Source organism: Nannospalax galili, unplaced genomic scaffold (assembly GCF_000622305.1).
Source record: "Nannospalax galili isolate Female #2095 unplaced genomic scaffold, S.galili_v1.0 scaffold408, whole genome shotgun sequence".
Classification (NCBI taxonomy): Eukaryota; Metazoa; Chordata; class Mammalia; order Rodentia; family Spalacidae; genus Nannospalax; species Nannospalax galili.
Genome location: NW_008358662.1, coordinates 1,165,614 through 1,178,539, shown reverse-complemented (window position 1 = coordinate 1,178,539; position 12,926 = coordinate 1,165,614). Strand labels below are relative to the sequence as shown.

The 12,926-nt window shown below is 34.7% G+C and overlaps 1 protein-coding gene across 1 annotated transcript in view; it reads right to left on the bottom strand.

Moving 5' to 3' along the window:
• Mycbp2 (MYC binding protein 2) overlaps positions 1-12,926 on the bottom strand; it is a 343,026-nt gene that overhangs the window by 73,720 nt on the left and 256,380 nt on the right. Inside the window, 2 exon segments of the mRNA XM_029558112.1 lie at positions 149-1,792; positions 12,027-12,182. Coding sequence (XP_029413972.1) covers positions 149-1,792; positions 12,027-12,182 — 1,800 coding nt within the window.

Below are 12,926 nucleotides of genomic sequence, written 5' to 3'. Positions count from 1 at the left end.
ATATATATATATATATTTAACATGATGTAAGATTCTATACATTTTGGGTAGTAGTTTCCCTATGCTTTAATATAATTCAGATAGTTCAAACTAAAGTGATCTAGTTCATTAAAATACACAGCATGTTTTATCTAACAGTATTCCTTACCTGGGTGAGCTTGTCTCATGTGATAGGTCACTGGGTATGGATGTGATTCTCCACATAGTTCACAGATGGTGTCTTTCTCAGGTCCTCCTACAGCCAGCTGGGCCATTTCACCAAACAAATTGCCCCTTGGCCGAATTTCTGTCTTTTCTTTTTTCTTTTTTTCCTTTTTGGTCTTCTTATTCTCCTTCTCACACTCTTTCTTTTTAAGAACTGCACAGGAACCTGGACTTGGAAAAATCATATTCTGGGAAGCAGCTTTGATTGTAGCCAAAGATATATCTTCCCAAAAAGCCACTAAATGCTGTAATGTTAAGGGAAGAGGAGACTTAGACTTCATTGTGTGATGCATGGACATTTCAAAAGTGGCTTCAGTTTTTCCATCCTCACATTTTTCATGCAGAGGTGGTTCCTTAAGCATAGATAGCACCTTATTTTTATTGATGCTACCCATCTTAGATATATCTGGTCCATGAGGTGCAATATTAAACATATTCAGAGCAGATGATATTTCCAATGAATGTCTGTTTTTTAATTTGATTTCCTTTTCCTCTGTGGGCTGCTGGGTATTCAAACTACTTCTTATAGGAGCATGTTCTTTGGAAAGTTCAGGGTTAAATTTCAGGAAAGAAGAACAAGCCATGGCATCATGTACTATGCCTTCGTGCCACAGGAATGAGGCAAAGACAGCTCTGGCACACTCAGCCACTGATGGAGACATGGCTTGCTTGGCTGGCTCTAAAGGTTTGGATCCATCTCCCTTGAAAAGGAAATTAGATTTTTCTTTTTTGGGCCTGGTGTGTCTATTAGCACATTTTCGACTTATTTTGGGTGATGCTCTCATTTCCTGCTCATCTTTCAGTGGTGCTTTTCCTATGCTGAAGTGAACTTTATTTGAACTTTCATCCATGCTCTTAAATTCACTGCTTTCATCACAAGTGCTATCAGTGACACTATTAGTTTTTAAAGTACTTGAAGTACAAACTTCAACTACCTCACTGTGAAGGTTTTCCTGTACCACATGGGGAGAAGGGGCTCTATTTTCAGATCCAGGGGAGTCTTTAGAATCCTTTGGTACTGGTTTTGGTTTTGGTGACGTGGATCGCCCTCTTAATGGTTCTGTGAGGGGCATTTTCTTTTTACGGAGGGTATCTGGATCAAGTGTATATGAATCTGACTTGGAACGTTCCCGAGGAGGATCAAGTTTTGTCTTAGCAGGAGCTGTGCTCTTCTGAGGTAGATTTTTATCTTGTGGTGAGGAAGAACGTGGAGAACTAGCACCAGATGGGCTAGACCTGTTAGCGGGGAGAGTCTTTGGCTTAGGAGATGATGACCGAGAGCCTGGTCCTGGAGATTCAGCTCTGAAGCTAGAAGACATCCTCCCATCAGACTTCAGTGTCTGCAAGGTGTTATGGTTGGGGGACAGTGACCTACTATGGGAATCTGACCTCAACTTTGCAGCATCTGATTTTAATATGAGGGATTCACTGGCAGATAAACCCTCTGTTCCCCTTGGCTTCTTCTGGTCAGCAGTAGTCCGGCTCATGCGCCCATCAGGTTTAAGTGATCTGCTGTGCTTAGAGGATAGCTCTGATTTTCCTGATGTAGACAGTGGTCTTGAAGATGTTGAGATATTTCCCCGATCACCTGTATGGTCCATTTTATAGTGAAACTGGTTAATAAATTGCAATTTAATGACAACTTAGCTGCTAAATACTAAAATTAAAAAAAAACACAAAATTTACATTGCTTGCCATATTAATAAAAAGTTAAGAATAAAAGAAAAAAGGGAAAATACCCATACAATTTCTACTACATCAGTACATAACCATTACTACTATGCATGTGTACAGATGCAAAGCAGATCGAACAGAGTACATATACACCACTGTGAATTATTAGTGATAAATAATCCTTGTAAAACTAATAGAATTTAAATTCAGCAAGGGACTAGAACAACTTTTTTCTTGGACTAAGAAATCATGAAAACATACATATTTTCCATATGAAATAATCAAGCTAAAATCTTCAATAGTGCAAAACCTAGCATAAATAATAAAACTTAATTTATATAATTATTGTATTGAACTGTACAAGCAAATACAATTAGACGAGTGAAGAACTCTTTAGGGGACATTTTATTTTAATGTGATAAGAATGACATAATAAAACATAAAAATCCTAGGGCCATTATTATTTGTATGTAATTCAGGCAATTTATTATTTAGAAATAGAAAGTATTTTAAAATAGCAGTAAAATTAGTTGATTAGAACTCAGAGATTAAGGCTCACATAGACAAGAGAAACAGGATCTGCACAATGAGTAGCACAAGTCTTATTTGGGCTCTCAAACTCTGGAGAGTGACAGAAAAAGAAAAAAAGTCTCTTTCTAAAGCAAAGCACTAGATAACTCTACACGGATACCATTTGGTTCTGGCTGTCCCTTAGCTCTTTCCAGCTATATTAGGCTTTCTTTTGAAGCTCTGTCTCTAGCTATGGTTGGATTATTGCTTTTGATCTAAGAGCCATACATAATTATCCCCTTTATCATTATACTTATTTTAGAAGCTGCATAATATATAATGAAGAATTGAGACAAATAAGCAGTACAACTCATATCTGGCACTTCTCTTTCAAAAAAATTATTTTTAACTGAGTTGTCTAGTTCATAGGAAAGGACAACTTATTTTAGGATTCCTAATTTAATGAGAAGGCATTCTGACAAAGATTAGCTACTGGCTGCTTCAGCTGTGTCCTAAGAGCTGACCTTCATGAAATAGTGAAAACATTTATCCTAGAGTATATGAATTCACAATGTTGGGATTTTACCAAAGTGGCTGAACAACAGTATCTGTTAAACACTGGGAGCATTACTGGTCATAGGTGTGCACATGTGTTATATTGAGAAGGTTAGAAATCACAGGTTCTATCCCTCTAATAAAAGTGAGTATTTTCTTAGGATGTATGAAGTGACAACAGTTAAATATCTGTTGGAATTGAAGTCATAAGTAATGGAAGAGTGTTTCTTCTTGAGATGCTTCTCTCAAACCATAAGTAAATCCTTCTGAAAAGCATTTTAAAGTGTTTTAAAAATATTTTTTCAAGCTGGGCGTGGTGGCGCACGCCTGTAGTCCCAGCACTTGGGAGGCAGAGGCAGGCGGATTTCTGTGAAGCTAAAGGCCAGCCTGGTCTACATAGTGAGTTCTATGACAGCTGGGGCTACAGGGAGACCCTGCTTCAAAAAGACCAAAAAAAAATTTTTTTTTCAAAAGAATCACATATGAGGTAAGCCCATCATCTTTTTTTTTTTTTTTTTAAACAGTATCTAGCTATGTATCTGGTGTAGAACTTGCTATGTATATCAGGCTGGCCTCAGACCCACAAAGATCCACCTGCTTCTGCCTCCCAAGTGCTAGAACTGGAGGTGCGCATGACCATGCCTGGCTCATAAGCTCATTTTTATTTTCTTCATATGGCTTTCAAAAGTTCTACAGGATGCATTTTTAACTAAAATTCTTTACTAAATTATTACTAATTTTTTTACTAAATTGCAAAAAATTATCACTGGATGCTCCCAAGTAATAAGAATAAACAAATACTGTATCAAAAACCTTTAGATCACACATAATACTTTCACATACAGAACTTTTTTGTTTTAAATGATTATATTTACAAAAAATTCTAAGCTCAAGTCTTAAAGAAAGAACATGCTAGAAACTTTCTGTAGTCAAATTAAATGCTACTGAACACATTAAATATTAAGGATTTATTCATTAAGTCACCAATATGATTTTTTTTCTTACCCAAATAATAATCAGGTTATATGATATCATATTAGAATATACCAGAAATACTACAATGTAATAACACAATATATAAAAATATGTAGTATATACCAGGTTACTGATACATATACTACATAATATATACATCTGGTTATATAATCCTATTTACTGTACTTTGTATTTACTAATTATATATTTGCTTTCTTTTTATTAAAATTTTCATTACATTTATTTGTGTGTATATGTATATATGTGTATTCATGCATGTGGAGATCAGAGGACAACTTGCAGGGGCTGGTTCTCTCCTCCTGCCATGTATGCTCAGGGATCAAACTCGGATTGTCAGGCTTGACAGCACGTACCTCTAACCAGTGAGATATCTTGCTAGCCCTGTATGTTTACTTTCTAATAGCATTATTATTAATTGTACAAAAGAGAAATATAAAACTTTTATTACTTTTAACTAGAAAGAAAATGAGTAATTTCTTGGAAAACTTAATATATTAACCACTGCTGTAAAGCTTTAAAAAACTCTTAAATACACACTTTAAAAACTTTAAATATTACTTCAAGGCAAAAATATCTGAGAAAGCATTTGCAGTATTCTAAAGGACCATACACACATTTAAAAATTTTCTAATAATGTGGCAATCATCAATCATTTAATAGTCCTAAATTTAAAATATTAAGCAAATTAAGTCACTATGAAAATACTAAAAGGAAGTTTTATGATCGATAGAACAGGGTTGGTATTTGTGTATGTGCACGTGAATGTACATCTGTGTGTGTTCATACATGTGTTTGTGTTATTTCCTGTTAACCAAGTTAAAATAAAAAAGCTTTTAACTTGATTTTCAAAATATTTCTCATAAAATCTTAAATGGTAAATGACTTTTATGTTACATATAGTAAAACAAGTTTGAGATTAAGATCTTACATAAAATACTGTATTTATAAAGATCACCATGTACTATGCCTTACACATATCATCTTATTCTGATAATAATGATTTTTTAAAGTCTTAAAATTCAACATTTCTTTCTATATACCTATTTTATTTTTAAGATCTCATAAATCTTTAAAAGTAAAAAAAAATATTTTAACCCACAGATATGATAACCATGCATAGGAGTTAGGGTAATTTATATTATAATATGAATAAGTATATCATAAATTACATCAAAACATAAAATTCTAAATAAAATGATAAACTTTAATTTTAAAAAATGGAATGGGATGAATGACTGAGATGAAATGAAACTATCCGAACACTTGTTCCATTCATTAAGAACTGCCCATTCATGGATGCAAGTATACCCACCCTTCAGTTTGTGAGACAGAGATGAGAGAGCAGAGGCAGGCCCAGCTACACCAAAATTTTTGTAAATGCGCTCACGAGAAGCAAGGTTGCGAGATGGAGAGTCTACAGTGGAAAACATTGGCAAAGAAGCAGCACAGATTCAATGGGGGGAAAAAAAAAACTTAGCAAAGGACACAGGCAAAACTAAAGCATTTCCAATAGCATGCAATTATAAACTGTTACTTACAATGGTTTATATTCTGCTGAACTTTTTCAAAAGGTTTATATGAAATTAAAATTACAAAACAAAAGTCAAATGAATGAATTTAGATTAATTATATGTACTAGTATGTCCACATTTGTTAACCTGAGACTTAGTAACTCAGATATGATAAATCAAATTTGAACATTTCTAATTAGACTAATATTTCTTTAGCTCAGTTTTTGTGCATACTTATTAATAAAAGCTTATAGGTAAGTTATTATCTATATATGAATAATGGTAGAAGAGAAAGAAATGTTATTTGCATTTACTGTCTCCTTTCCGAATGGACTCATTATTATAACTTAAAAATGTATTTCAGGATGGCCTCAAGTCGACATTTGTATTTATCTACTTTTCTTATAACTAATCCCAATATTTCAGTGTTTGTTTTAGAGAACCTATATCCGAAGTACTAAATTCTCTTGGTGAAAAGTCTCACAACACAAATAAAGCAGAGAAAAAAATTTTTTTTATGTGTATGAGTGTATTGCCTGCATGTATGTAAGTGCACCCATATATGCAGTGCCAGAGGAGGACAGAAGAGGGTGTCAGATCCCTGAAACTGGTTGTTAGCCACCATGTGGGTACAGGGATTTAAACCTGGGTCTTCTGCAAGAACAACCAACCTGCGCTCTTAATTGCTTAGCCTTCTCTCCAGTCCCAAAGCAAAGAAAAAAAAAAAATTTTTTTTTTTTTTGGTCTTTTTGAGACAGGGTCTCCCTGTAGCTCCAGCTGGCCTTGAACTCACAGAGATCCGCCTGCCTCAGCCTCCCAAGTGCTGGGATTAAAGGCATATGCTACCACGCCTGGCTAATGTTAATGATTTGTCATACAGAAAATGAAGTACTTAATATTAAATAATTAATAGAAACTTTAAAGCACAGTTTTATAAAAGCAGTAAGCAAAAAACTATCTGAATTTGCCAAGTAAGTAAATAAATAAACCAAACAAAACTAGTATTTTCTTTCAACCATGGAAGTTAATCAATACCCCCCCCAACTTAGGTAATGATACTTTTTTGTCTTTTTGAGACAGGGTCTCTCTATAGCCCCAGCTGGACTGGAACTCACTATGTAGACCAGGCTGGCCTTGAACTCATAGGATCTGCCTGCCTCTGCCTCTGGAGTGCTGGGATTAAAGGTGTGTGCCACCATACCCAGCCTGAGACATTTTTTTTTTAACATTATTGAAATGAAAACCTAGTGCGTTGGGGACATGGCTCAGTGGACAAAGTGTTTACTGTGCAAGCATGAGGACCTGAGCTTGGTTCCCTACCACCTACATAAAAGTTGGGTGTGGGTGTACGCACGTGTAACCCCAGCTCTGGGAAGATGGAGACAGAAGGATCCTAGGGATTCACTGACCTAAATGAAAACACAAGCTCCAAGATCAGTGAAACCCCATCTCTAAAAATAGGGTAAAGAGCAATAGAGGAAGACACCTTTTGGGAAGCTTTTGACTTCACACATAATTGTGCATTTGTACCCATGCACATATGTGCACACACACACACACAAACAAAATAATCTACATATATACTTCTAGAATATTAGGAATACTATTTTTGAATGCTTCATTTTAATGGACAATTAAAAAATATTTTATTATTTTTATTTTATGGGTATGAGTGTATTGCCTGCATGTGTGCAAGTGTACCCATGTCATGCAATGCTCGTAGAGGTCAGAAGAGGGTGTTGGATCCCCTGGAACTGGGGTTATAGAAGGTTGTTAGCTGCCATGTGAGTGCTGGGAATTGAATCCAGGTCCTCTGCAAAAGCAGCTAGTGCTCTTAACCGCTGAGCCATCTTTCCAGCCCATTTAATGGACAATTTTAAAGATATATGACTTACAATTTGAAAACAACTCAATGTAACATAGGTACTGAAGGTAAAATGATGAAAGCAACAATAAAAAAATTTCTCACTCTTATAGCACTTATATTTGTATGAAAGAAGAGACAGAATGAATACTTCTGCACATGCGCCTAAGTGCCAAGAGATTTGGGAGTCACAGCATAACTGATGTTGGGTGATGATACTCCAGGTCTGGATAAGCCATCTAGGGAGTTGGCTTAAAGATAGAAAGGCCAAAAGAACAAGCTTCTAAGAAGAGAGTTCAAAGAAAAGGTCTGTTTAATACTGCTGATGGGTCAAGTAAAATGACATCTTAGAATGAAGAACAGAAATTTGTAAGACAAAGGTCTCAGAAGGAAAGTTCACAGTGGGTTCAAGAAAGAAGAGGAAGAGCTGGCAGAGAGTGTCATTAGCCCTCAAAAACTAAGTTAAAAACATTGGCATTGGGGGGGGGGTGCGCTGGAGCAATGGCTCAGTGGTTAAAGAGCACTGGCTGCTCTTGCAGAGAACCCAGGTTCAATTCCCAGTACCCATATGGCTGCTAACAACCATTTGTAACTCTAGTTCCAGGGGATCCAACAACTTCTCACCTCTGCAGGCATTATACAAGAGTGCACTTACATACACTCAGGAAATACACTCATACACATAAAATAAAAATAATAAATATATTTTTTAAATTAGCATTTTTCATGTTTTTTAATATACTTGTTTTTGCACAAGTCTAAAAATTCAAAAGGTATCAGGTCTACAAAGGAATTCTTATGTGTTTACACCTTAAGTAGTGCAGTTTGTAGCCACTGCTGAAATGTTAGGCAGGTGATGTATTTCTCTTCTTCAAAGAGATAAACTAGAGACTAGAAATCTGGCTCAGTGGAAGAGTCCCTGTCTAGCAGGCTCAAGTCCTTGGGTTCAACTCAAGTGCTACAAACAACAGAAAGAGCGTCAAAGTAGAAAGGCTGTAGCTGCTAAATGTAATTAAATCTGTCAGTGTGAGATGTGTCTCCTTCCTGCATGCTTGCTAGGGTTTGTGAGAAGCAGGTTTAGCAAGAGGATGGGGACCGGAAATCCAAAGAATATCATCTTAATTGGAAGTGCCCATAAACAAAAATGGGACAAACTACAAACATTTTTAAGACAAAATGTTAGAAATTTAAGAAAAAACTCCTAGGAAATGTTCTTCAAAGATTTTCCATCTCTGACAAAGTCTTCTGGGCTGGATTCCTATGATCATTCAAAGTGAGTAAGAAGTCTAAAAAAGTTATTGTTAAATCACTAAAGAAATTAAACTGTGACTAGAACAGTCCTTATCCTATTCATTTTCCCTAAAGCTTGCTCTTATTTAAACATATTTTATGATAAAGTTAAACCTATTAACTTTTAAAAAGGTTTCTATATTTGCCCTAAAGATAGAAGGAATCCATAAGAAGCATACCCATACTGTGCACAAAAGAACAAAAACTAATCCTTTTCTAAAAAAAAAAAAAAAAACACTCTATGGGGATTAAAAAAAAATCATTGCTTTTTGAAAGTTTCAATTCTACATATGAAACAATTACTTTCTATAACATTAATTCTTTTTTTGGACATCATTAACTAGAAACAGTAATAAGAACAATGAAAAAAATTCAGATTTTTTTCTTTGGTGCCCATTTGAAGCTGATGTTGCATGTTTACTATAAAAGTTTCCCTTATATACAACACGGCTCTCTGTGTGTCACTAGTTCTTCATTTCTGTGTTCTGGATCCTGAGGATCACAGCCACTTTGTTCCATATAAAATTTACTTTTATAAACAACGTTGTATTTGTCAATGTATATAGTTAGTTCTTTTGTTTCCTTTCCTTTGAATCCCAGTTCCCTGGATAGCTTGATTTATTTACTTTTGTCACATGAAAAAAAAACCTGTACTTAAAAATTATTATATGGTACTAATGAAAATTAAATAGCATAACATTCACATTTTAGTAAAGAAAGCATTCTACAAAATTGTGGTTTTGCTGCAAATATATGCACAATGTGGCATCATTGCTGAGATCATAGACTTCTTAGAAGAATCAAGGTACCTGTTACCCTCCTGTGGCAGTATACAAAACTGCAGGATCTAGGGACTTAAGTGGCTTAAACTACTGAACTTTGAGCTAATAATTAATGATCAAAAAATGTTAAATTTCACCACCAGAAATCAGTAACCCAACAATGGACTATAAAAACAAGGTGAGCCTTCCTGTAAGTGCTGTTCTTCAATAATGTCATGTATGCGAAATAAAAAAAATCAGGTTCAGCATTTTAGAGAAGGATAAATTTGTCATTAAATTCATTTCAGCATTAATTTAAAAATTTCCTATTATGTGCTATCATCAAGCTGTGACATTATCAATGATTTGATAAGTTACTTGAAGGCACAGTAATGTGGAATTTGGTGAATAAGAGAGGAGGCAAAAACATGGGATAGGAATGAAAATTTACTTAAGTATTTAGCAAACTAAAAACTGAAAATAGAATATTAGGAAAGGCAGTATGACAGAAATTATACTAAAGAGTAACTCAGGAGGGCAGGTTGTCTAATTACATTTCTACTTTATGCTTTTTATTAAAGTATGACATTAGTCCACACGATCTGATTGTACAATAATGGAAGAAAATATGTAAAATGGATAGCCCCCCCCCAATAAGGCTTTTCTCAATTACTTCTAGATGTAACTGCATTTCATATTATATTACTGATTATACAGTAAAACCCTGGAAATATGATTGAAATAAATAAGAAAAAGGGGTTTTATGTTTGTGATAGATGGAAAAATTATGAGCACAACTTAGTGGGTGTATATCTTAGATCTTAGAGTAAATTCAAAATGTTGTAAGAGACAGGTATTGCTCTTTAAGCAACAGTCTGAAATATAAAAGGTCTGGGGGTATTCTAAGAAATAAAAATCTTGCTCTCTATAAATTGTTTGTTAAAAGGGGAAAATAGATATTACACACTGGAGAAAGTATTGATCATAGGTGATTATTATTAATCATAACCCTGGCTTCACAAGAGATATTCTGAGAATGACTCAAAGCTTAATACATAGGGCTGGAGAGATAGCTCAGCAGTTAAGAGCACTGACTGCTCTTGTAGAGGACCCAGGTTCAATTCCCAGCACCGACATGGTGGCTACAAACCGTCCTTAACTCCAGTTCCAGGGGAATCCAAAACCCTCTTCTGACCTCCGCAGCATTGTATGACACGGGTGCACTCACATACATGCAGGCAATACACTCATACACATTTAAAAAAAGCTTAATGCATAAAAAAGACAGATAAAATCTTAATCATGAGCAAAAATTCTTTAAGAATAAGATACTTTTAAAGCAGTATTTGGAGAAAGAAGAAAAAGGCAAGTGCTAGCACACTGCTTCAAAGAAAGGATAAATGTTAGCTACAGATAAAGACTATTTGTCCTTACACATATTCACTCACTCAATCTTGAGTAAATTTTGACATATCTAACATAAGATAGTAAGAAACACATAATCTCAAATTGAAGAAGTGATCATTTTATTTAGAGTCAATAAATTCTCTGTGTTTATGATGTTTAAGACACTTTCAAAAGCTATGGGGTGAAAAGAATGCTTTAAAAAATAAAGACTTTAAAAAATAAATGTGTAATAAATAGCTAAAAAAGTAATTATTACTTCAAGAATGTAATATTCTTCAAGTGTTCATGTATATAATTCTGTATTTCTGTCCACTGAACTCTTACTGCCAAAGTGCTTATTAATTCTAAGAACTATATAACTAATGAAGCAAATAACTGTAGAACAGTAAATTCTAAATTTATCCATTTTTCTTACATCCCTACACAGGTATACACATACAGGGTAACACAGGAAGATTTCTTAAGTTTTCTTTCTAGAGCAATAATAGTTCTACAACCAAATAACAGAACAACAGCTAAAAGAACTTTTATATAAAATGGTTCTGATAATTAAAAAAATTTCAAATTATGGTCTGGGAAGATGGTTGTTGGTAAAGTGCTTGTCGTGCATCTGAGTTTGGATTTCCAACATCCATGTAAAATATGTGTGATGTGAATGACTAGTCTGGGTAAAGGGCTAGAGCAATCCTAGAAGAATGGAATCAAATCATCAGTGCAATGTATGAGAAACAATCAAGTACAAAAGAAAATAACAATCTGAAAAAATGTGGAAATCCAACGTGCTATATAGTTCATGTAGAAGAAGTAAGCAAATACATTCTTTTTGTATCCACTGCCATAGTGAAATAGGTTTATTCGTTATGGGCACATATCAAGTAGAAATTCAATGTAAAGCAATGAAAGTTATCACTAGAACTACTGCTTACAAAAGCCATGCACATTACAAAAAATATTGAAATGAAAAAATGTTTTTCTTAACATGTTTTATAGTATGGATTGCTTTACTAGAATTAGATTAGAACGCATAATGGTTATATTTAAATAACTATTAATTTTTAAGTATTTAATTAAAAACAAATGTCTTAGCTGCAGAACATCTTAGTTCCAAAATAGCTTAAATACTTTAAAAATATGGGAGGGATAACATTCTGATTAAATCAAACCAGTCAGGTGAGTTCATAACTAACAGACTGATCAGTAACTCAGTAAAGCTTCAGCAATGTGTGCTGAGGCCAGTACGGCTGACAGACTTACTCTGAAGCTGAGGCTGCTGGAAGGAAAGGGGCTGTCCGAACACAAATGGGCTGTGGACTAGGGAAGAGGGAGGTTTTGCAGCTTGATCAAAGATGGAAGGAGCTGGGAGATTGGGTCGTGACTGAATGGAATTCAATATGGCACTCAGTTGGTCACCTGCAGTGGGCAAAACAGTCAAAACTACAGCTTGTTACTCATTAACATCCAAAATGGCAAAGAAAATGGTGCTTTATGACATTCAGGTAAATTAAACAGTAAATAATGCTATGCCAATTCAGAAAATGGGAAAGCTGGTGGTCACTGGCCTCAAATGAGGGACCAAATTTTGCATGCTGGTTAGTTTTGTGTTTTTCAATGGACACGCTCCACCATTCTTATACAATGAGTAGTCCATCTCCAAAAACAAATCCACCTAAAATCCACATATATTTCCTTTATGTATGGGAGAACAGAGGTGCTGTGAAGACTATATGTAAATTCATTCAAAATTGTGTGTGTGTGTGTGTGTGTGTGTGTGTGTGTGTGTGTGATGAAGATGATGCTAGGTATGGTAAATGTTTTCTCCATGGTGCCCAACAATGACTAATGCCACCCTGCCTCATCTGCAGAGTATTTCATACAGAAATTAAGTATAATATAGTTTCATTGTCATAATATGTTGAATTGATGGGGTCAAAGTGTATATTATCAAATCAGCAATAGTGTTGCATTACAGTTATAAATCAATACTTTCTAAAATCATTACTATCAAAGAAACTGTTTTTGTAAGTGCATAGATTCTTGCAGAGATATAAAAATCTGACTCCTATGAGACAAAGGTGAGTATGAGCTACCTAATTTGAATAGTGCTTCAAATATCAATTCTGATCTTTTTTCTTTATAAGTGAAAATGAAACTATA